Source organism: Ciconia boyciana, chromosome 6 (assembly GCF_034638445.1).
Source record: "Ciconia boyciana chromosome 6, ASM3463844v1, whole genome shotgun sequence".
NCBI lineage: Eukaryota > Metazoa > Chordata > Aves > Ciconiiformes > Ciconiidae > Ciconia > Ciconia boyciana.
Window position 1 is genome coordinate 10,782,010 of NC_132939.1, and position 24,625 is coordinate 10,806,634.

A 24,625-nucleotide genomic window follows, 5' to 3' on the forward strand; every position below is an offset into this window, starting at 1 on the left:
AAATCAAAAAGGAGAGGATTTTCAATGTTTAAAGGACAACCTTATTTTTCTTATTTAAAACTTGTCGTCTTCTTATTTTAGCCAAAGAAACTGGGATTTTCACATTTTGGAAACTTAAGAAAAAAGAAATTTGATGAATCAACAGACTACATTTGTCCTATGGATACAAACCCAGCTGCTATGAATGGTACTCAGAAAAACTATGGTGGATACAAAGGACTTAGTCCATTCACTGATAGGGAACTGGATCAGGTGGGACAGACAGAGTGATGCCATTCTCATCTCATCCTCTCCATGCATTCCAAAGCTTGCAAATAACCAAATGTTAGCATATAACAAAGTATTTGCTACATCTGCATGAACTCATTGAGGAAGTATTGGCTATGGACACTGGAAAGAGTTCTATACTAAGAATGTCAGGTTATTTTTTTTAATAAACATAATAATAAACTCATCCATCTTCAAGCCCTTTTTCAGGAACATAACACCTTTACACTACGAAGATCGATGTATTTTGACAATTAAGGTGGAGGTTGCAGTAAACACAAGACTTTTGTACTTCTAGCTTTCATAATCTGAGTATGGCACACTACTTTTTTCATTATCTTTATGGGTGGTTTTTAATCCGGTAAATTTATTTGGACTAATTTGTACAAAGCTATCAAGTTATATATTAAAGTACAACTGGATTGTATATTTTTAACAGTTGTTAATCAAAGAATCCAACTGAATTTTTCTTTCGTTATGTACCGTGGGGAGTAGTTCTGCTTAGACAGTATATGTGAAAACAATGCATCAATAATGAACAAGATTATTAATAAACAAATACTTAAATAATTCACTTCTGTTATGTACTAGTGAACTTGTGAATGAAACTGTCTTGACATCATACAGACAAATGATGAAGACTGAAAACCATCAAATTTCATTCAACTTTGCTGTTGTGTAAAGGGATGTAAACCCTGAAAAATGGAGCTCCTGGAGGCTTGTGTGAACTTTGGCAACACACAAGAGCCAGCGGCAGCTAGGGTGAACTGTCCTATCTCCAGTGACCTTAAGTGAGATAAAAACACTTTAAGCCTAATAAGAGAATGGTCACAAAATTGAAAAGACTAACTGTGACAGTAATTTCTCCATTTGCATGGTTTACTGCATCTAACATCTCATTTGTGTTCATCATCTAACCATTGTCTTTTTCAATGTACACCTTAGCAGAGAAAGTACTGCTCCTAAGTAGGGACAACAGCAAGTCCTGACTACAATTTAGTATGGATGTCCACTTGCACAGTTAAGAGTTGCAAGTGAATGCATTAACTTTGAGCCGACAGCTTACACTATGCCGTTGTTCAAGCGTTACAAAAATACTGGATTTTTCTCTAGGAGCATGGTCCTTCAATTAAGCATGACTTCTGAGCATGTGGTCATGCAGTGAAATCTCAATGTCCTAGAACTGATAACCTTTTTATATAGGAATAGGTAGGACTGTATCATGAAAGGACTCTTACCGCTTCCCTGTGGAAGAAGACTACCAGAAATATAATAAGTGTTACAACATCTGGAAAATATTACTCTTCACTGATAATATCAGTTAAGCTTTTTATTTTCTTGTGTGAATTACAGCTCAAGTTTCATGGAATCAATCTTCCTTAATCAGGATTCACTCCTCCTATTGTTAAATGCGTTTTCACATACCTTATAGCATGGAGGCATTTTTGTTAATGAGCAGAAATCGGAGCTTTTAAATGTACCACAACTTCAGTTGCCCAGGCACAGATACCTCCCAAAGATGCATGTAGAGTGAATAAAATTGCACATACTGTCTGATTTGAACTAGTTCCTGAATACTTTTACAGATGGAACATTCAGAAGGAACAGTAATGCAAATAGGGGCTCTTTCTCAAGGCATAAACCATCTTACGGTATGTACTGATTTCGCTCTTGTTTTAAAGTCACAAATGTATTCTGCTAGAATTCAGTGAAAGTTGGTCATTGCTGCTGGTAGTTAGGAGTATGTGGGTTGTTATTCTTGTTAAATACCTCTTTATAGCCTGGTTGTGCATTCACGGTCCAAAAAAACCCCTGCTTTTAAATCGCACTAGAAATTAAGTTTCATTTAGGCCTATTTTAAGTTTTCATGAACTCTATCTCTTTGACCTAATGACAGATATTCATCCCCTTAAATGAAAACAATTCTTCAAAGATTTTGCAAGTAACCACCATCAAATGCCTCGGTCAGAGCCAAGTCTAGCAAAGAGGTACAGACTTGAAAATTTACATGAGCTAAAACTCCATGGAAAACAAACAAAAATCACTGTATTAATTCCTGACTCCATAGCAGCTAATTAAAAGAAAAAAAAAAGTCGACTAAAAGTTGACTGAAAGGTATAATGAAGAATTACGTAACATAGCTGAGTCACATGCCACACACACAATCTTTGTGAGAACCTCCTCAAGCAAATAAGAGTTTAAAGCTGCATTCAAGAAATTCCTTTTAATTTTATGTGGCTCTAACTCCCTCTGTTGTGAATCCGATCTCATTACAGTTGGATTTCTTTAACTACAGGCCTCTAACTGAATATGCTTACTCATTCACATCTTGTTTTTTCAGACGATGCTAAGCCAAGATGAAATGCTGAATGACAGCAGATTTTTAACACCTACCTTTGAAGACTGGAGATGATGTTTCAACATGACCAAGAACACTAATACCTCATGCCTGTCCAGAGGGGTGGCCAGGAGAAGCTTGATGCTGTCATGCAGAAAAGCTTTACCTCTTTTCTGCCAATGAGACTTACCACATCATAGCATTTAATATTGTCAATGTAGCAACGCATTACAGGTAACTCTCCTCCATGCTGTTTTCCATATTTCATTATGTAAAACAGGTGTTGAGAGAGAAGTGGTACTCGTATCCAGAGTCTGGAAAGCCAAGACTGGCAACACGTTTTACCCTTTTATTCAGTCATCTTTTACATGGTATGTTTATGTACTCTTATATGAAAGATCTTTTGTAATTTTTTATTTTTATAATTAACTTGTAATGCAGGAATCATTAATACTCTATTTTACCATGTGGACTAATGAGAGCCACCTAGAAATTCAGATGGATGCTGGTGAGTGCAGCGGTAATGGCTCGCTAACTACTACTGCAGTCTTGCCAGAGACTGTTTCCCATAAAAGGATTTTAATCTCTGATCCCTTCCATTAGCACATGTCCTGCCCTCTTTTTATCTAAGTAAGTGCCATTTCGAATGGGAAGAATGGAACATAATACTATCCATCAAGCCCTTGCTTTTATAAGGAGGACGACAATCAGGATGGCATGTTCACAAATCTTTACCTAACTCAGAAAGATGCTGAACAACTACAGCAGGAAATGTAACTTTGAGACTACAAGAAAAACTGATGGACTCAAAAGCTGGTGCTTCATTTAAAGTGATTTTTTAAATCATGTGATTTTTACGTGTGTACTGAGATGTTAACGATCAAGGAGCAATCACAACACTTAACTAATGTAAAATGTAACTTTAGGAATGGTGTTTGCCGCACTCTATAGGGTAAGCGCAACAGAATTTCCAGCGTGATCCATTGTTTGGTTTTAAATGACAGTTCTTTAACTAGAACTATTGAATGGGCTCTTTCTGTACACTGACGTTTTGTCTAAAATGGCTAGTACTGACACACATGCGCAAGCATCAGGATGCTCATAAGCCTTCTGAACAGCTAAAATGGTTCAGACAAATTTTTCTGAGCTCCATGCCTGGTTGGTCTGAAACACAGTACAGGCTCTCAGGAAGACAGGGATGGTAACAAGCCTATTTTCTTTCTGTAGTTATACTTAATTAAACATATAGCTGCAAACAGCCCTGAGGACTGGAGATTGCAGTAGACACACTTTTGGACCGTTTGCATGAGAACTGGTGATGTTGTAAACAATATTGCTGTTCACTTTCAGTTCTCTTTTCATTCCAGCTACAGATAGATTTTCATAGAATACTTTATTTAGCAATAGGAGACAAACATTACCGCTCTGTGATGTGTAAAATGTGACTAAGGAGCATCAGGCAAGTACCATAATAAAACAAATTTTTGTTTCTTTAAAACACCTGACAAAATAGATGTGTTGCTATTCTACTGAGCTAGGCAGGACTGCAGCACTGTAACTGAGGGAAGTGTGGCCTCTCACTGCTTCGAGGGTGAAAGTGTCTCCTTTACAGCAGCAATTACTTGTGGTATCTGTTGACATGGGCCTCTCGTGTACTAATAAGGTATTAACAAGATATCTTAGTAAATAGGGAAATGCCAGAAAAGAAATCCGCTCAGTTGTAAAGAAAAGACTTAGTATGTATATGGATGGATTGCATTACTCTCTCCTTGCTGGCTGCAGGGTGTTGGCTGACATATTAATACAGCCTGAGGGCAGGTCACTCCCAGCCACAACCCTCCCAAATAAAGGGGAAATCTCAAGTACTGTCCAGAGTGTGCAGCAAGGGCTCTTCGAGAGCTATCAGTGGCACTTTTTAAAGGTGACCTATCCTAGTCCTCACTCCATGAGCCTCTCATGACAGACCCTGCGCTGTACGGTCAGATTTTAGAAGCTAAACACATTATTTTATTGTCCAAAATGGTAGAACCAAGGCAAATTTTTTTCAATCACTGAACAAAGAAATGATAAAGGAAAATCCAAAGGAATAAGAAGCCAGTCTACACATCAGCAAACTAAAAATGCTTAATAAAAGGTATGAAACATACCAGTCAAGTACATCTCTAATCTGGCAATGCAATCAACACTAGTGACCAGATCATGTACTACGGGCATTTGAAATACTTTGTCAGTTTAATTAGCCAGTAGACTTATTACAGCACTACAAATAGGATAAGCTGCTCCAACAGAGGCAGCCTTAATATCACTGGGATATTCCAAGCAGATTTTCAGATTTCAATGATGTATTTATAACTCAGTGTGTGTTGTTGTGCTAACTTGGCTGTGAATAGTCAGTCTACAAAAATATTGATATTTTTTTAATATATATATAGTAAGAAATCCTAATTAGCATAACACGGGCATAAATGCTTATTTTTTGACCGTTATGAATAAATTCTGAGTGTTCCTCCATCTCTTGCTGACTGTGGAATGATTCTAACACAAATACACGTGGTTGATCTCTCATCAGGGACAGAATCACAGTCTGAATCCGTGTGTCTGTCTTTGCATTGTTGCTACAAATGTAAAAGGAACATGCAGTACTTCAGGCACTGAAGACTAAGAATTAAATGCTATGTGGTAGAAACGCTGAGATGAGGCGTGAGCCGAGTTTAAGATCAACTCAGCATAGCTTACAATAGGAAGTAAGAAGCCATGTTTTCTCTTAAGTAAAGGAAATGTCTGAAACTGCCAAAAAAGCAAGCACTACACTTAGAGAATGACATTCAAATGATGTAACATCACTGGATAGCTATGTCTGTATACGCAGCCCAGAACTTCCATATCTAGTTGGCAGTGATTGTTTAGCTAATGCTGTTAGAAGACAGCATGATGGAATTCTCCTGAATAAATTTCACACTAAAGAGAATTTCTGTTACAGTAATAAGCAATTTGCATATTACCCAAATTCTGTTCACTTTTTCAATAGCATACTGTGACTTCTTTCTTAGTCCCTGGTAAAGGACTGTAAATCAGCATTAAAAAAAAAAAAAAAGACAGACTGTTCTTCATACTCCCCTTCCCCAGGATGCACTAAATGAATTACCTATAAAGCACAGTCAAATAATCCTAGTCCAGTTTTATAGCCCTCTCCCAAATTCCATACCCATGTTAACAAACAAGTGGTTTTATCTCTGTCCTACCTCTCCGATTACACTCAATTTTTTTTCCTCAGAATTAACATTTCATACTAACTTAAGAGGTTAGACTAAGAGACTTCCACTTAATTCAAGATGATCTCTCAACTTCTTGGTATTAAAACACACAAAGGTAATTATGAAGTTATAAACCACAGAAATTACATTAAGCAGTTAAAAACACACACACACACACACACACACAAGAAATACTGCACACATACCAGCTGTTCCTGTAGGAAAATATGCAGTACTTACAAAAAGTTATCAGATGATGTCAGTGTTAATAAGAAAATGTACTGCTCTTGGGATAGCCAAGTTTGTCCAGGCTGGGCTGACACGCAAACTGAATCATAGGTGGTGGCCCACACATGAGAATGAGTGTCTCACTGCCAGGGGAAGGGAGGTGGGTTTTAATCATGTCTGCAGTGATGAAGCCAGAACTGTACTTCCAATCTGAAACAAAGAAATTAAACTATTAATTTGAATCTCTGTACAGTCTGAAGCCTTTTTAAACTGCATATGTTGTACCCACAAAGCAGCTGAAGAATCAGCAAAGTTATGCCACCATCACTCCAAGCCAAGAGAGTGTTAAATATCTCACTGAGCTCAAACCTAGTGGTCCCCTTTGACAGGGACAACAAGCGTGTGGGTAACAAGGATCTGGTTGATAAGACATGAAAGTGTGTGAATAAATGATAGACTTAAAAGAAATTAGACAGCAGGCAGGAATAAACAGGAAGAGTAAATCAGCTTTTCCAGTGAAGAGAGGTCACCCAGGGGCAGCTGTGCAGGGAGAGGTATTGAGACCTGTGCCATGCAACACATTTTTAAAAAAAACACAACCTGGAAAAGAGATCGAGTGGTGAGGTGACAAAGTCTGATGATGACAAAAGTTCTGCTGTGTAGTTAAGTGATGAGAGAAAAAAAAAAAGAGGAAAGAAATTATTTCAAGCAGTAATATTATTGAATGCATCTGCCATTTAAAGTGAGCCAAGTAGGAAAAATAATCCTGCCTTCAGATATAAAAATATGTGCTTTAAGCTCATTTATCAGCAGCAAGATATTGGGGTAATGAAAACAGCAGCAGTCAAAAGGCATATGAAATGTTAAGAAGTACTGGGAAAGTAAAAGGGAACATGACGTCAAATTAAAAATACAGTTTGCCTGCATCTTGACTACTGCTGTTCAGTTCTGATCTGCTCAGCTCAAAAAGGGACATAGCAGAGCTGGAAAAGGTTGAGAGAACAAGGATGAGCAAAGGTATGTAGTCACTGCTATATGGGGAAGACCAGCAATCATCAGTATAGAAGAGATGGGGCAGCGGGGCTGATGGATAGATGTCTGTAAAATTAGTAACATGAAGACCTATTCACACTGTCTTCTGATACAAGAGTTAAGGGGCAAATGCAAACCAGAGGAAGTCATTCTTCTCACAAAAGTGCTAATCCTATGGAACCACTAACAGAGTGCCAAAAAGCTCACACAGGCTCCAAAAGAGACACCCTAAGTTCATACAGAAGTAGTCCCCCGAGGGTTAGTATATCTATAGATATTTGGCTCAGAACTGAGAGATATTAAAGACTGGAAGAGTATCAAGGCCTGCCGATTACTCTTCTCTGGACATCTACTCATGGCTATTGCTGACAACAGGTACAGAACTTTGATCTCAGTCTGGCTCTTATGTCTGTTAAATGAAAGCTCAGATCACTTACAACATCAGTGAATATGAATACCCAACTTTCAAAGGAGATTCAGTAGAGTTCAACCTCTCCCTCCATTTCTAATTCAGTGCTACATCAGCCTACACTTAATGCCTTAATCTATACACATGGTAGCTCTGTTTTACCAGAATCTGATCTAGAGCTGCTGCAAGACAAAGATGTGCATGTACTATCTACAGGTATTAGGCAATTTAATGCCAACAAAATGCTAACATAACCTGATTCGGGAGATAGCCCAAAACAGAGCTGTAACTTTTGCTGAAAAGTCCAAGAAACTGGCACATCCTGAAATACATCAAAAGATCCACTCAGTAACATGTGTCTCACCCAACAGGAGTTAATTAGTGGTTCACACTTTCTAAGGCCCACCTGGTTTAGAACAGTTTTCAAACAGGTGTTATGGTAAGACTTGTTTCTGAGGGGTTGGGGGATGTCTTTGTTGTTTAAAATAGTGTAAGACAAGAAGAATTGATGTTATACTAATGGCCCCTTGAACAAGAGTGAAATCTGACCATTGTAATGTGACGAGCAAAGGCATTTCCAGTGTGTACCAGTAGCCTACCTTGTGGAGGTCTGTCCAGTGTATACCAAAGCGTGAACTGATCAGGATGCCTCTTAGCAATGTCTTCTAGCTCAGCTCTCAGTAATATATCTTTTTCTGTCTGCAAAAGGAGACCGCTGTTTAACTCCAAACCATCTCAAGATGCCCTCTTATGTGAGCTCATCTGGCATTCAACAAGATAAATGCAATGATAACTCATTCAAGAAAGTGACTTCCTCCTCCCCTTGCATGATAGGCTATTATCATTACAGGCTTCTGTAAATTCAGATTAACAACAAACTATGAGAGTTAATAGACACCTAAACACTGTCTTAAAGATGGCAACTTGAACAACTTTTTAATCCAGGCTAAAATCACAATTAGCTGGATTTCTCTCTGACCCTGGCAAATACAGCCCCGTACCAGCATGGTGAAGGTTAACTGTAGAAACAGATTAACGGAACAAAATGTTGTTTCCTTGAAATCAGTGAAGGAATAAAATGAGTAGAGGCATAAGGATCTGTTCAAACTATTTATTCCCTAATATAGGAATTAGGGAGTGTAAGTGAAACTATGAGGAGCCATCTTCAAAACAAATAAAAGATCATGGGAACTATGACAGCACCATACAGTATTTAGAAAGGGCCTTATGGCTAATTTTTTTTATTCAGTTTCTCCTCCTTAAATCATTTTAACCCAAGACAATCGATTAAGAACTTAATAACCATTTCCTGCTCCTCCCTATACTGATCATTTTTAAATGTGCTATCTCAGATAATACGTTCTCATAAATGGTTGGGTGAAAATACAAACCCAAAGACAATGGAAGAGTATGAAACATGCAGAGCAGTATTTTCTCCAGGGGTCAATGTCCCATCAGTTCAAAAAGCTCAGAGGCCAGCAAAAAAAGTAGGTCATTACAGAAGGAAAACAGATGAGTTAGTATACTCACCTGATTAGCAAAAAGAAGGTAACATTTTGTGGAGTCCTTAGGATCATTTGTGATATGACGGATCAGCTGCAACATAGGAGTTATTCCTGATAAAAAACAAAGCAGTTAAAAAACGGGCGTTTCTTTCAACCTACGCAAGGCTGCAGTTTCAACATTAATGCTGCCTTCCTTTAGTCTTCAGTGGGAGCTTAGTTTGCACAGGGCTACATACCTCTGAATTTCTAATCCATGCCAAATGCAGAGGTTGGGGGTTTCTATTATTACAAATCGTTTCAAAACAAAGACAAAACCACAATACTTGTATCTGGGGCTTTTCTCTTCAGCATTCTCTATCACATACAGTAATTTTACCCTCAAGACATTCTCCTAAAATATTTTTTGTCATTGCGACTGAAGCTCAGAGAGATGAAGTCACTCCTCTGAAGTCAAGACTAAAACTCTGAAGCTGCTAGCTCCCAGGACTGAGCTCAAGCCAGCGGAAAGCCTCAGTGTCACCAAACACTCATACAGGTCGAAGTATTCTGCTACTGAAGTACAGTGTTTGATACTCCTCACACACATCCATAAAGATGTCTTCATTCTCTAGACATTCCATATGATGAGAATAGCTTTACCTGTTCCTCCAGCTATCATCCCAAGATGCTTTGCAAACTTTTTCTCTGCTTCAGACTTCTTATGAGGCTTGATAAGAAAGGTACCTAGGAGAAACATTCAAAACCTGTAGGTACATTAACTCCTAAATGAACATGGATACAACTTCCATGGGAATAAATTTCTACAGCCTACCAATTAATTGGGACAGATCTTCTGGAAATGCTAAATGGACTCAGCACAGCATTGAGCACAAAGAGTAGAAACCTCTTTGTAAACTCCAATCCTAGCTTTGAACAACTGATTTACTCCTTCCCTACTACCCAACATAATTTATAATAAACTCAAGGATTCCCACATCACTGCCTAGAACACGACTCGGCAACTGTGAATGTTAGTGGCAGCTAAAGGTAACCACAGCCCCTACTACAAAGAAGCAGGTTTCTTAGGCCATCTTCATCATCCTCACTTGCACCATGGATCTAGCCATTTGTGTGTGTCCACATCCAATGGAGTTGTATTAAACCAGCATCAAGCAAAAACCCCTGCAAAGGTTAGAATCAGGAATGTTGGAGCCTTGCGTACTTTTATCATCAAGCACTTTATTATTGTAATTCATTTGCAGTTAATGAGATCCCCATGACACTTGCAGTCAGCTAGGTAACTACCTTCTAGTATCCTGTGATGAGAAGACCTTGCCAATTTCTGCTCCACACCTGGGTATACCATTGCTTCAGAACTGTCACAAAACCAGACAGTTTGTAATTGAATTAATCTTCAAGGACCAAGCCAAGTGAAAAGCCCATGAAAAGTATATTACATGAAAAGCACTTGACATATTCCAATCATCTTTTAAGAGATCTGTAACTAGTAACAAGCTTTCCTAGCTACTACTCTTTATAGCAGCCAAAGCAGAGCAGAAAGGAACGTTTGTAAAACATGCATCACTCATTTCCTCTGATATAACAGATTCATCAGTACATTACTCATCATAAAAGGTCATGATCCAGAGAAGCGCTAAGCTCTTATCCCCCCTGAAGTAGGAGTTAAGTGCACAGTCCCTCTCAGTCAAGATCAAAGCAAAATCTTTCACTTCCATCTTGAAAGAGGATTACTTCTCTGAACTTACTTCCTCCCAGTCAACTCAGACCTGGTTTAATCATGAAACAGAGCTGGCTCACACTCACTGGGTTATTCAGTAACAATGCTGAGATTCTCAGAGGGCATTGTAGGCCACAACCTCCCTTGCTTAAGAAGCATCTGGAACATCTCTCTCCATATATATATAGCTGAGGTACTATTTCCAGTGCAGCCTTCTCAGTAATATAATGCAATAGCAATTTTTTCAGATTTAATTATATGGTCCCAGGAGTGAGACAACAACCATTCCTCACACAAAGTAAATACAAAGTAGTCTTTCTCATCATATCAACTCTGATAGGCTCTTGGTCAAGACCAGGAAAGGTGGATTTTCTCTTTTCCACCTTTTAAAAAAGATTTTCTACAAAGTTGTCAAGTTTTATAAAACACCTCTGAAAAATAACCAATACAAGTTCCTCCCTTTTGTGCTCCCACCTTCATGTCACAGTACCTGCCCCCTTATAAACAAGGAGCCCATTTGGCCCTCTGAAGTCAATAATATCTCCAGTCTTCATGTTGTCTAGGTACTGGGACATCTTCCCACCTTCTGGAAACTTGGGATTCACATTTTTGTGGTAGACCTGTAAAAACAATAACTTGTATGATACCAACCACTAGCTTTCCTGCAGACAATATTACAAACTGTAGAACACAATATTGCAGGTCTGAAGTTTAGCATCTGAGAAAGAAATTGAGACAATTCTTTGCTCTCAGTTTTCTGTTGTGCCTTGCAACAGGAAGCAGCCAAAATAAGTAAAATGCTCTCTCATGCACATGTTCCTATGCTCTCTACAAACAGCCAGGCTAATAGGAATAGGTGGCAGGCAGATTATGTACTGGTGCCCTCATTTCACTATCGCTCCAGCAAGAACCTTATGTTACCCCATTTTTGTAATCCCTCCTCTGAAAATAGCATTGCTGCATCTTTTCTTTGTAAGACTTTCCCAGAGGCTTCAGCCACAGGACAGCTTTCTTACCTTTCAAAGCACGTCATAAGTGCTAAGTAGTTAATAACAATTTACCATGCTTGTAACACAAAGAACAGAGCAGGCAAAAAAAGCCCAGATTTTTACCTAAGGACAAACTCCATTGTAGAAAAGGATTAGAAAATCCAGAAGTCCTGGGATCAAATCATCCTGCATTCCTTAGCTTAAAGGATTTCCCTTGTTTCTCTATCCCATTGTCTTAATCAATAAACACATTAGCACAACTTCTGACACTTACAGAGGTATAATTGTGATCTCTTTAGCATCACCAAAGATAGCAGTTCTTATTGACTTGTTTCCTACTTACAGCTATTAGCAGTAAGTACTAGTAGCAGTATAGGCAGCTTGAGGGAGAGTGATCACTATTCGTGCATTGCCAAATAAAAGATACAGGGAATTTCCTGCAGTACTGCTAAGGAAGTTATTCCCTTCTCCATCTTCCCTACCTCTGTTATCTCTCAGTGACATACAGCAGATACAGAGGATACAACTTACTATTCAAGGATAATGTGAAATGAGTTGTTTGCCATGCAGACATCCTATTTGAAAGAATATCAGTCAAAATAAACTCTCTGTTCACTAAAATTAAGTACTTTACTTCCTTCCAGTTAGCAATTCATCTAAAGTTAGCAATTTATTTAAAGGAAACCAAAATTTACCTTTATAATTAAATCAACATAACCTTTTGTCATATCACTGGAAACTGGGGTATAGGCTCGAATCACCAGATTACCATCGATTTTTGCAGAAAGGTAAACATGTTGGCCTAGAGAGAAAAAATTACAATCTGATTATTTATTTTTTCATCCCCAGTTTCAAACTTTTCTCGGGCCTGGAGGACAAGACAAGAGAGAAAAAGCAGGTATTGTAACCCGTTAAACACAAGCAATGATGGAGAAAATCTTTATCATATAAATGCTGTATAAAACATCTAGTATCTTTTCTTTTTTCAGCAAAAGTTTCTGGGGCATGGGATAACTGAGGAAAGCCGGTATGTTACAGAATCAAGGATAAGATACCAGGAAAGCAGGAAACTTATAGTAAAATAGTGATATAGAACGTTTGTCGCTCATTCTCAAGTGCTTTCTATATTTTGGGTTCTACTATTCTCATATTCATTCATGAAGTGAAAGTAAGGATACAGCGGTTCACATAGGCAAAGAAATAAGCATTACGGTTTAATAGCGGCAATCTCTCAGAGCAAACTTCCCAGCGATTCTGCGCCAAGACATCAAGAACAAAGCCTTGGGCCATATTCCTTCTCCATAACTCCTGCCTCCGTAACGCTGCGGCTTCCACAGCATTGGACGCTGCTGTCCACAGAGAGCTCTTTGGCCAACCTAATGCTCCAAGAGGCAGACTCTAAAAGGCACCCGTTTCTTTCTGCTGATTGAAAGAACTGACACTCCTTGCCAAGAGTAGTCTTCTCAGCCACACAGCACTAATCTAGAGTTGTATGGAAAAACAAAAAGCAGGAACAGTGCTGGCAGAAAACACTTTATATTTAGCAAAATGATCATAGTAAAAAGTAGAAGGCAGGAATCTCCCAGGAAGTAATCTGGCCCATGCAGTTTCAGGATCTTATTCCTAAATTCTTAAGAATAAAGTTCAGATAAACAGAAGCACTGCAGGGAACATCTCAATTCATTTATAATTTGTCTAGTTAACATGGACAGTTCAATTACACTTTCCCATACAAGCCAGAATAGAATGTGGGGAAAGACTGCTGCCCTTGACAGGCAGTATGCAAGAAAGACCTGCGCACAGCATGGAAGGGGAAAGACCCTGACACTTGCCATACAGCAAGGGAAACTGCAAAACATAGTCCCCCCTTCCTTCTTCCCCAGCTTTATATACTGAGTATGATGTCATATGGTATGAAATAGCCCTTGGGCCAGTTTGGATCAACTATCCTGGCTGTGCCCCCTCCCAACTTCTTCTGCACTTGGCAGAGCATGGGAAGCTGAAAAGTCCTTGACCAGTGCAGCAACAACTAAAACATCTCTGTATTATCAACACTGTTTTCAGCACAGATCCAAAACATAGCCCCATACCAGCCACTATAAAGAAAATTAACTCTATCTCAGCTGAAACCAGGACAATAGTACAGCACAAACAGGGTTACATCTGCAGATCAGAAAGGGAGCCTTTCCCCTGCATAGATTACCATTAATTCAAGGTCCAATGTTCAATGCCATCAGTTTTGCAGGGTACAGGAAAGAAGACTATGCCAATCCTAGTCTGAAATGAACTTCATGCTACAGAAAGCAAGACAAATTTGTACACGTATGTATGTAAATCAAATGTAAGTGCATGCACAGAAAAGGCTCTGAATATTGCAGCATCTTCTATATACAGTAGTGGTATTTTCCCCTTTGTTCTGCACAGAATAGTTACAAGCTTCCCAGTCAGAAGAGCTGTTCTCTTTCTCATCTACAAGTGTGACTGTATTCGTCAAAAGCAGCTAGGGCAGGTGACAATAAACTGAGGGCACCAGATGGAAGTAGAATGCAAATAAGAAATATGAAAAAGCTTTGACAGATACCATTCTTGCCTATATCCTGACTGGTGGTGAATTTCATCAGACTCCGTTCAGTTTCACTGTTCTTGTTCTGGACAACACCACACAATTTAAGGCAAGCAGAACAAAGCACACACAAAAGATCAGAAATACAACCCCTTTGGGAAATCTGACATTTCTCTCTGACACAGCAGCATTCAGATGCAGCTTTTAACTCCTTGCTTTGCTGAGCATTAAATTCCCAAACAGTCAGAAGTCACAGAGCTATGAGTACAGTTATAAATCCTAAAAACAGAAATACATGTAATTAAGTGTTTTCACTACTTACCTACAGGTAATCCTAATATATGATCTGGTGAAGGTAGCCCAAACCGGAATTTCTTAGTATCGTGACTGATTTCCTAAAAAAACAAGCAAACAATATCAGAATGAGGTCAACATCACCACTGCTTTGAAATTCAAACTCTACTCAGCACGATATGCTTTAGTAAGCCTGTTCTTTGTTAGCATGCAAGCCAAATGCTAGGAAGGGAAGCAGAAATGACTTTGAAAAATAAAGTTTAATCAGATCATAAGTTTTAGAACCAAAGTCTCTTCCTCTTTAGTTCCACAAGGAGTGACTTTTGCCTGTCTGTGCAATCCCTACAGGACCTTTACATAAAGACAATCTGGAAGCCTCTGTTGCCCAAGGCCAGTGAGCACATTTCATCATTTGCGGCCAAAGATCAGGCAAGACACAACATGCAGATGCACAGGCTGCTGGGGTTACTTCTCACTGACGCACATTGGACAGAAATCAAGGGAGAAACACAGCTCTAAACTAGGATTTAAACATACAAAGAAATGAGTCTACCCTCCTCTTGAAACAACCGTAAAACCATAGTGTAAGCATAAATACTTTTAAGAATCCTGCTGCCCTAGGGAAACACTGCAGCCTGGCCGGGAGTCACAGCCGCCGCTTGACGGCCCTGTGCACTTCTCTGGCCCCGAAGCCTGGGCCAGCCCATGACCAACCGCCCCTCAGCCCCGCCTCGGCCAACGGACCATCCGTTCGTCAGCCCCGCCTCGGCCAACGGACCGACCGCCCCTCCAGCCTCCCCTCGGCCAACGGACCGACCGCCCGTCAGCCCCGCCTCGGCCAACGGATCATCCGCCCCTCAGCCTCCCCTCGGCCAACGGATCATCCGCCCCTCAGCCTCCCCTCGGCCAGCGGACCGACCGCCCCCTCAGACACCCCCAGGCCAGCGGACCGACCGCGCCCGCCCGCCCCGGCCGAAGGGCAGCAAAGCGGCCGGCACGACCCCCCGCAGAGCCGGGACGAGGGAGGGGGTTCAGACGCGCGAGAGGCCGCCCCAGGCGCTCGGTCACCTCTTTGTCCACCAGCCGGAGCGGGTATTTAGCGAGTGGGTCCTGCAAGGTGACGAGGCCGCTCGTCCTCCGCCCTGTCCCTCTGAGCAGCAGCAGCAGCAGGGCAGATGCAGCCACCACGGCCACGGCGATCACCACAGGGGCGTCCTGCGAGGAGAAGGGCAGGCGCTCGGGGGAACAGCTCGCCACACGCGCACCCGGCCCCGCGCCGGGGCTGCCCCCGGCCGCCTCCCTCCCGGCCCCTCACCGCAAGCGCCTCCATCGCGGCCGTCCACAGCTCCCCGGCGAGCAGCCACCGCTCCACCTGCGCCCTCTGCCCGCCCGCCACAGCCCGCGCCGCCCCGCCGGCCAGCGGCCCGGCCCGGCCCCCAGCTACTCCCGCGGGGTTCCGCCTCCTGCTGCCCAGCCGCTGGGCACGCGTGGCGGGGCGCTGGCGTGGGGAAGGCGGAGGCTGGGACCGGGGCATGTCCGCAGAGGGCGCGTAACGCCTGCTCGAAACCCCGCTCCTCTCACAACCCGCGCTGAAACAGGTTACCCTGGGAGACGAATTCCCGTTTGAAGTGTCCATTTTGTAAAGCTAAGGCATATTTAGGACTACTTAGCGGCTTATCAGCATTTCCCGTGTCCTGCATGCAGATCTCGCTGACAGAGAGGACTGCGGGACTGTTTCGGACAGCAGGTCCCGCTCCTCAGGATGGGAGCCCACCATTTACCCGCTGACAACTGCAAGCAACCAGACGTACTTTGCACAAAACAGTGGGACAAAGCCAGCCACAAAATCCAGTTACCTAGAGTGGACACTCACTGGCTACAGTCCTTTTTCCTCCCCTGCCTTCCCCTACCTCAATTCTCATTGCCTTTGTGTTCAGCAACAGAAAACAGTGATGCAGTTCTGGTCCAGTCCCAGTTTGCCTCACTCTGTCCTGTAAAATAACTAAGTTCAAGTCCTCTAGGCAGAAATAGCATGCAACCTTATAATACTCTAACAATACAAGGTTCACAGGTAAAGATGGCATCTTTCATTTTCACACACAAACATCAAGTCTGCAATAGGTACAATTCTAATGACAGGCCATGAAGGCTGCACCAACATTACGACCGCATTACAATGCCAGCGCACCCAGCAAGAGACACTGCTGGCTGCTTAGCTTTGCATTTGTGACTTTCCCTGCAGACAGCATGTACAGTCCACAGTCTGTGTTGCAAACTACTGGCAAACAACCAATTAACTAGGGAAAGGGGGGGCAGGAAAGCTGAGGTTCAGCTACTGCGACTGGGGGAACAGAAATTATTTCCTACGTTCTTTCCTGTCCCCTGGGCCATAATTTTACTTTGTGACAAGCAGCACTAACAAAGTATTTACTATTTGTGGACTTCAAATTGCTTTTAAAAACAAAACGAAAGAGACTAAGTATTGGTATTCCCTCTAAAGAGTGTAGGACAGGAGCACACAGGCTGGTGACGGACACAAAAGTAAATTAAAAGAAAATACAAGACTTTGAAGTCCAAGCCCCTACCACAAGGTTCAAAATAAGTTATTTAAAATAAAAGCATGCTCATATCACACAGACACATCTTTGTCAGGAGGAAGAAAACAAACTGATCAAACCTACAGCAAAGGAAGGAATGCCAGGAATAATGTCACAGTGTGCCAAGCTGTAGATGGTGATACAAGGAGAAGATAATAAATCTGATTTATTAGTTTTTGGAATGCTTGTATTTTATGTGACTTGTAAAGAGACTGAAAGAAAAATACATTCAGTCTCCTGTGCTACTGAAGTACTGACTATGGAAGACCAGAAAATTAATACCCCCCCACACTTTTTTAATTTTTTGTTAATATTAGCTTTCCTCCTCTGACTTCAAAAGCAGGGGAGCCACTACCAAAATATAACTCTATTACGCAGGCTGCTGAAAACAGAGAGAGGCTCAGAGCTACATATTACAGCTCCGTTTCTGAAGTAAATTAACTCCTTGTGTCAGTGTCACGCAGAGGCACTATCCTCCAGAGTATCATAGCCAAGCCCAGGATCTCCTGGCTGAATGACCCATTCTCCATGATTAAACAAGCTAGATTCTCCCATGAGGTGCTGTGACTTCATATGGTCTGACAATATGGTAATGGTACAGCTTGTAACTTTTACATATTTTGCTTTCATCAATGATCTACCATATTATCCATGTGGCAAAAGGCTCTGAAATTCAAGGAGAATAAAGCAGAACAAAACTAATAGAGACAAGAAACATTCAGCTCTCTCAGTCAGAATTTATCCTGAAGGATAAATAGGAATAAGTGAAGGATAAATAGGAATTTATCCAATTTTTTTTTTAATTTTCAAGACAGGACTTTCTGTCTACTTTACTATGACTAATAATTGCACCGCTATGCAATTACCAGTGGTTCTCTGAATTGCACTATCGATAGGAAGCATTAATCTTCCCTCAAGAACAAGATTCCTTCTTTGCTATTAGTAAGATAAAGGCAAGTAAGGGGTTTTGTAGAGCTTGAGAAACATTTAGAGATATTTCTTATTTTCTGTATTAACTATTCCTAATGCACCTTCAATTTTTGCTGATTAATTTCCTTTCTTTTGAGTCAAAGGCAGGGTTTTGGTCTATATAAAAGTCTTTTTTTCTTCAAAGTACCAAGCCTAATTCTTTCCTCTTGTTAACTTGTCTTACACAGATGTAACATCCACAGTTCATCTGGTGTTACTGCTCAATTCACTCTTTTGAAAGCATGTAAAGAACCAAGTCTAGTCACTTCAGCTGAAGAAATAACAGTCTTTCTCTGCATCCAATACATTACAATAAATGGATTCCCAAATGAGAAAAAACTGCCCTTGTGCCACTTGTCCTCAAAAAGGACAAGGAAGGAAAGGAAAAAAGGCTAGGGGAAACGAGAAGAAAACTGGGAAGACCACATGCAAATGTAGTTCTACAGTACCATCTAAATACTATGATTGTCAGACCCTTCTGGGCAGACCCACGCTGGAAAGAGAGTGGTCAGGAAACACATGGCATGCATACCTCCAGGGAGAGTACATCTAAGGAAGGATCCCATGCTGCTGTGCTATCGCTTCTCTGGCTTCAGCCGGGAGGTCACGGGAGTGCAAGCAACTGAGAACAGTTACGACTCAGTAAGCCACTATGCTGTCCTAGGCTGGAAAAGGAGGAGATGGCAAAGTAAAAGAATTATGAACCAAGAATTCACAGAGGTAATGCCATAGAGTCAGAAGTCAACAATGTTTTTAATATCTTTTGTCAGGCTGTATAGCCAGAACCCAGATTTCAGACAACAATTGCTTCCTCTTCTGTACTATTGCCAGACATGCTTTGACAATGGACATATACTTTATATTTTCTGATGAAGATCTCCCCTTTCCAGCAAAAGTTACAAAAATGCTCTAACAACCACTCCTGCGAAGCCTATCTAGGTGCATCACTGGCAATATGGATGGACTCCCAGCATGCGTGCCCATGCACACGTACAGAGCAGGACTACCATTTCAGAGCTAAGCAGGAAGACTTACGGTCACAGATGCTCATGTTAACCAAAGGTCAGAACAAGATATTTTTGGACATAGACTTTTATTCTAAATATTTAGCATGGTGCCAATGAACAATGCAATGAGCCTTCACTTGCTTCCATATAACATTAAAAAGAAGATATTTTTACTTACATGCCAACAGAAGAAGGTTTATATCCAGATTTTAAGCACGCAGGGAACCTGAGCCTACCTCAGTACTCAGGTAGCCTACTAGTATTCTACCTTTTGACTGTAGGGTTCAGGAAAGCCTCATATAACTGTCAAGAATTAAAGTGGACTTCATATAAATTTTGTAAAAACTAAAATACAATTCCATTACATGAACTCCATTGAAAGTAATTTTTTATTTTTTTTTAATCAGATTTTATTTGCATCACAAAACATTTCACATTATTGCTAAAAGATACTGGCAGCTTACAATAGGCTAAAAAGATACATCAAACAAAAGCAAAACTAGACTACTTGCAAAACCATACTAGGAGAAACACAAAAGGTCAACATCATGCAGTCAAGAAAAAAGTATGTCCCCTAACAATCAAATACAAATAATTTAAGATAGCATTCCAAATATGTGAAAGGAAACTTTTTAAAGATAGATCAATTTAGCAGCATATAACCACTGCATTCAATAGGGCTAGCACAACTGATACCACCTGTAGTTCTCCCCCCACCTTTTTATTCTTCTGAACACACCCACTTGGTATCCTTGTATTAGATTAATCGCAGATAAAAACTTTACAGATATTTTAAGTCATCTTGTTCCCATTAAGCAAAACAGAATAGCAACCAAGTGATTAGATACAGCTGCTCCCAGCATAGTTAAACTGACATAGTTAGCTAATAGCAACTTCCACCATAACTGAACATTAACAGACTTCCATAATGAAAAATTACAAAGGATATTTTCCCTCCATTGCTCTCTGAAGACCTCTTCAAAGAGCTTCTCAGAGATAGAACAAGCATACTCTATCAATAATGTAATACAGCTGTGCCTTACACTTAATCTGAATTTGTCCATAGTCCTTCCACCATGAAGTATTTTCATAGTTTCACAGAAAGCTCATGCTCCAGATTACTTTGTGGGCTTTTGCCTAAAACTTTACAGTGAAGAGAAGAATCTGGTGAAAAATGTTTACCGTATTCATTTGGGAATAAAGGTAGAGAGAGTAATTTTTTCCCCAGCTACAGAATAAAATTATATCTTAAAAAAATCAGAAGTTCTAAACTAATGTCGTCAAAAAAGTAGGGTTACTGGCATCAAATGCATGTATAGGAAACACATCTCTAAAGATTTTTGCCATTAATATCAACAGAAACAAAATGAGATATTTTACTTACTTTCTAGTTATTTTCTGGACCATTAAGTCAAAGAAGGATTATGCTTGTGCTACCTATTGTACTATCATACTGATCTAGTTTCTAAACACTAAGACCGTGCACAGAACAGCCTGCAAAGCTCATTGGAGCCTGTCATCACAATTTCTTGTGTAAGCAGCCATTTGGGCATTACACAAACTGCTATTTACAAGTAAATGTGCTCAGTTTGCAGTGGGTGGATTACAGAGTACCTCCTAAATTACATGTATAGATTAATTAGGATGTCAGTTCTTGCATGGTGCCAAAGGCCCTTGGCCTGTAACACCTGTCATTTCAAACACTTCTATCTGTTTAAACAACATGCAATTTGTTAAAACAGGAACTGTATAAAAAATACCCTTTTCTCAGCAATTGTATTGATTCACATCACTAATGACTAGACAAAGTTCTTCTGGCCCTCAGTGATGCCCTACTACTGCCACTGCCTAGGTCCTCTCAGAGCCAGAGGTACCACTCTCATTGACCTTAATGGAAGGATGACTGACTGCCCCTTCAGTTGTTTTACACGGGCACTTATTTAATCTCATTTCTGCAGTATTTTTATGCTCTCTAGTACTACATTCAAGAACACGCTGGGCATATGGTATATGGTGGCTTATTTTCCCTCTCTTTCCTTCTAAGATAGATTATCAGAGTGTCAGAAGTCTGCAAGTAACTTGTGTCTGCCCCAAGCACACGCATGTAAAGCCAAAGTCTCAACTCGGGTAAATCAGCAGTAAATTCACCAGGGTAAGTATCAGCTACTTTGGAATCTGTTCACCAATCATGAACTAACACTCTCTCACCAAATTTTGCTTTCAATGACATTTGTGCTTTGGAAGTGTTTTACAATGTGGTCCATCAGAACTGCTCTTTTGACGGTCACAACATGAAAATGGGGAGATCTACAAAAAGGAGAAAAATAAAACAGGGTAAACTTTGCAAAGATAGTCAACAAAAGCAGGCTTTAAACTTGTCAAAGTGGACTCAGCTGTTGTCATGTGTCAGTTCATGCCTCCCTACCTCCTCCCAACCCTGAGAAACAAAGCAGCAAAGCAGTAGTAAGGAAAACATGTTCACCAACATGAGAAATGCAATAGAGAAGGGAATAATGATACATCTGGAAGAAATAAGATTTTCAGAAGTGACTACTGATTTAGATTTGTCTGTTTCTGGGCATTCAGCTAGGGGTATTTTAAACAGCCAAGATTTCAGGAAGTGCTGGACATCCAAATATAAAAATGGCACCCTGGAAAAGACCTCGAATTGAGCATCTAGCAATAGCAAAAGGATTAATTTAATTTTTTTTTTCCATACATACCACTACTATTAACACTCTGCTTGATCCAGTCAACAAAAACACCAACATTTGTGTATACTCCTGGGTAGCTCTTCTTTCCACATCCCAAGCCCCAGCTAGTGATGCCATGAAGGGTGTAAAATCCCAAGTTATCTTCTGAAGGACAAACTAACGGGCCACCAGAATCACCCTGCACACGGACAAAGGAATCTTGTTACGAGCTAACGTCACTCCTCATGTTTTTAAAATATCAGTTCAGCTACAAGAGGTCCCAGCTGGTCATATGTTTGGGGCTTTCTGTTTTTAAAAGGCAGAGAAAGAAATAACCTGTGTTCAAGGGAAGTACCTGTTTTTGCAATATGAGTAATTAAAATCCTACTATTAAGGAGACTTTCACTGTAAATCACCTACAGCCTGTTTGCAAGAAAACAGCTTAGTGAGGTTTTAACACCCCCCTTTTCAGAACCTATCTGGCCATACCCCAAGTGTCAGAAGGCAACAGTGGTGTGCGCAACTTACTGTGCATGAGTCCTTGCCTTCTTCCAGAGGGAATCCAGCACAGATCATCCTCTGGGTTACTTTACTGGGAAGATTTATGTAATAGCTCTGACATGTGTCAAGCACCAGGATGGGGACTTCCAGCTGATGCAGTTTTTTCCCCTTTTCTCTGTCTTGAAGTAAAAGACATCTCAGAAACCAGTAGAGGCATGAATTAGTGATTCCAGAAAGAAGCTTTACTCTTCCCCTTTTCAAATGGTCTCAATCTAAATTACTTGATTTCTTTCCTCCCAGCCATTTCCCTGCATGTCTAGCTGAGCTTACACAAGTGAAAACTTTTTAACACATATGTTCTCCAGAAACTAATGTATAGACAGAATGATTGTTACAACACAGAACATAGTACTTAAAACACAGCTACAGCATACTCAACCTTCCAAATAGCAAATGCTGCATACCTTCTTCATGTGCACCCCATCCTGTGACAACACAGACCCTCGAGGGCTGAACCGCCTCCTCCTTGGCAGGGAGGCACACTGGGCGCACGTAGTGGTTGAATTCTAAGGGCTCGGCCAGTTGCAGTAAGGCGATATCAGAATCCATAGTGGTCTTGTTAAAACTTGGATGTATAATATACTGCTTTACTGAGCTTTTCTAGGAAGGCAAGGACATTGACATTTTCTGAATGACTTGGGAATTTGATTCTTTACGTAACTTCAGTTTTATAAATTTTCAGGCCATATGCAAGATGCCTTAAGAGGAGGAAACATTTAAAAGCAGCTGCTGAAGCCACCAACTTTCTTATATTAACAAGTCAAGATTATGCTTCTTGGACATGGATCAGGGAACACGCAGGAAACTCCATTCAGCAAGTGTAGGAAGAGGGTCTTGGAAAAACATTTGTCCAGTCTGAGCAAAGTGGAATGTTGTGCCCCAATTTTCTGTCTTAGTAATAGTCACCAGGGAATTGAGAGACAATACACTCCTCACTCACACATCCTCCAGGATACGGAGCTTTGGAGTTCATTACTGGTGAAGGCACAGATCTGTGGTGATACAATTTCTCTGACAGTCACACAAAAGCTGTTGTGTAAATGCAGATTAAGGTCAGCATGCAGGCTGTTAGACTGCTGCATCATGAACAATTTGGGAGATGCATTTACATTAAAAACTATTTTGCAAGATTGATTTATATTTTATTATTAAGCAGAACTTACAGTACCTGTCTGTATTCTTGCTCTCTAAGATCATGAAGTCCTGTTACCACCATCCATAAGTCTCTGTATAGTTCCCTAAATAAAATAAAATAATAACAACAACAAAAAAGGCTAAGTACATTCTCAGGCTGGTATAACAACATTCTTGAAACCTGTGAATCTTAAAATATCCACGACCCAAAATAGATACTAGGGCCCTACATATTCCTGGGCCAACAACTCCTGAGGCCTATACTCCCATACAAATCTATGGAAATCTTCCCACTGACTTCTAGGGATCATGAAATATTGTCATGATGAGGCAGTAGGATCTCTCAAACACATAGCGAACTGAGAGAAAGGTCACTTTTATAAGGACTGGGGGTGCCTGATGCAGAACACAAGGCCTGCATGGTTCACATCATCAAGGGACAGTGCTGGTCCCTATCTTCTTAGTGAAAAAATGGGTGACCTCTAAAACATTACTACCTGTCAAATAATATAAAGAAATGCAACAAAAATTTCACCCTTTGGTTTCTAACCAAACCCTCTCGCTGCCTGAAAACTGTCATAACTCCCTGATGAAATTAGTTGTGTAGAATCATTAAGCCACGTATGCAAATTCTGATGTGATGGCAACATGCAATAGAGAATTCCTCCTTAATACGGCTCTTAAAGAAGTACCTTCAACACAGCACAACAATGCTCCTGACATAAAATTTTGCAAACTAATATTTAGAAACTTAGAAGCCAAAGTCCAAAATCCAAAACAGCACTTGCATTTCAGATCCCCAGTTTTGTGGGGGTGGAGAAGAGAATCAAAGAAATGGAGAATGTAGATGTCTAAGCATCTTTGGCATTTGGGGCTGTTGAAAGCTTGCCCTCATTTTCAAGTAATTGCAACTTTATTTGAAAGCAGGCCAGAATACCTAATTATCAACAAACCTGTGAGGATTTTTAAAAAATATTTTAATGACCCAATGTACGTGAATTTTAAATTAGTGTACTTGTGATTAATTTGAACTTTAAAACAGGTAGTGTTCAGCCTAAGAGATGAATA

General features: G+C 40.5%; 3 protein-coding genes across 8 annotated transcripts in view; 1 reads left to right on the forward strand and 2 right to left on the reverse strand.

Moving 5' to 3' along the window:
• Nucleotides 1-2,918, forward strand: part of PPFIBP2 (PPFIA binding protein 2) — a 95,851-nt gene extending 92,933 nt beyond the window's left edge. The window contains exons 26-28 of the mRNA XM_072865384.1: nt 82-252; nt 1,854-1,919; nt 2,609-2,918. Coding sequence (XP_072721485.1) covers nt 82-252; nt 1,854-1,919; nt 2,609-2,680 — 309 coding nt within the window. The 3' untranslated portion in view covers nt 2,681-2,918. The remainder of the gene's footprint in view (nt 1-81; nt 253-1,853; nt 1,920-2,608) is intronic.
• The window catches only part of CYB5R2 (cytochrome b5 reductase 2), a 41,339-nt gene extending 25,097 nt beyond the window's left edge, over nt 1-16,242 (reverse strand). For 5 of the 6 annotated variants that reach the window (XM_072865379.1, XM_072865382.1, XM_072865380.1 and 2 more), the window contains exons 1-9: nt 15,912-16,242; nt 15,665-15,811; nt 14,625-14,697; nt 12,435-12,541; nt 11,241-11,370; nt 9,673-9,756; nt 9,059-9,144; nt 8,128-8,227; nt 6,100-6,297 (exon numbers count right to left, since the gene is read on the reverse strand). In XM_072865379.1, coding sequence (XP_072721480.1) covers nt 6,125-6,297; nt 8,128-8,227; nt 9,059-9,144; nt 9,673-9,756; nt 11,241-11,370; nt 12,435-12,541; nt 14,625-14,697; nt 15,665-15,811; nt 15,912-16,232 — 1,221 coding nt within the window. In that variant the 5' untranslated portion in view covers nt 16,233-16,242 and the 3' untranslated portion in view covers nt 6,100-6,124. Of the gene's footprint in view, nt 1-6,098; nt 6,298-8,127; nt 8,228-9,058; nt 9,145-9,672; nt 9,757-11,240; nt 11,371-12,434; nt 12,542-14,624; nt 14,698-15,664; nt 15,812-15,911 lie in introns of those variants that run through there. The other variant, XM_072865383.1, reaches the window with a different exon arrangement.
• Nucleotides 16,243-19,728: 3,486 nt separating this feature from the next.
• The window catches only part of OVCH2 (ovochymase 2), a 34,566-nt gene continuing 29,669 nt past the window's right edge, over nt 19,729-24,625 (reverse strand). Inside the window, exons 19-23 of the mRNA XM_072865860.1 lie at nt 23,592-23,661; nt 22,828-23,023; nt 22,391-22,542; nt 21,893-22,061; nt 19,729-21,476 (exon numbers count right to left, since the gene is read on the reverse strand). Coding sequence (XP_072721961.1) covers nt 21,454-21,476; nt 21,893-22,061; nt 22,391-22,542; nt 22,828-23,023; nt 23,592-23,661 — 610 coding nt within the window. The 3' untranslated portion in view covers nt 19,729-21,453. The remainder of the gene's footprint in view (nt 21,477-21,892; nt 22,062-22,390; nt 22,543-22,827; nt 23,024-23,591; nt 23,662-24,625) is intronic.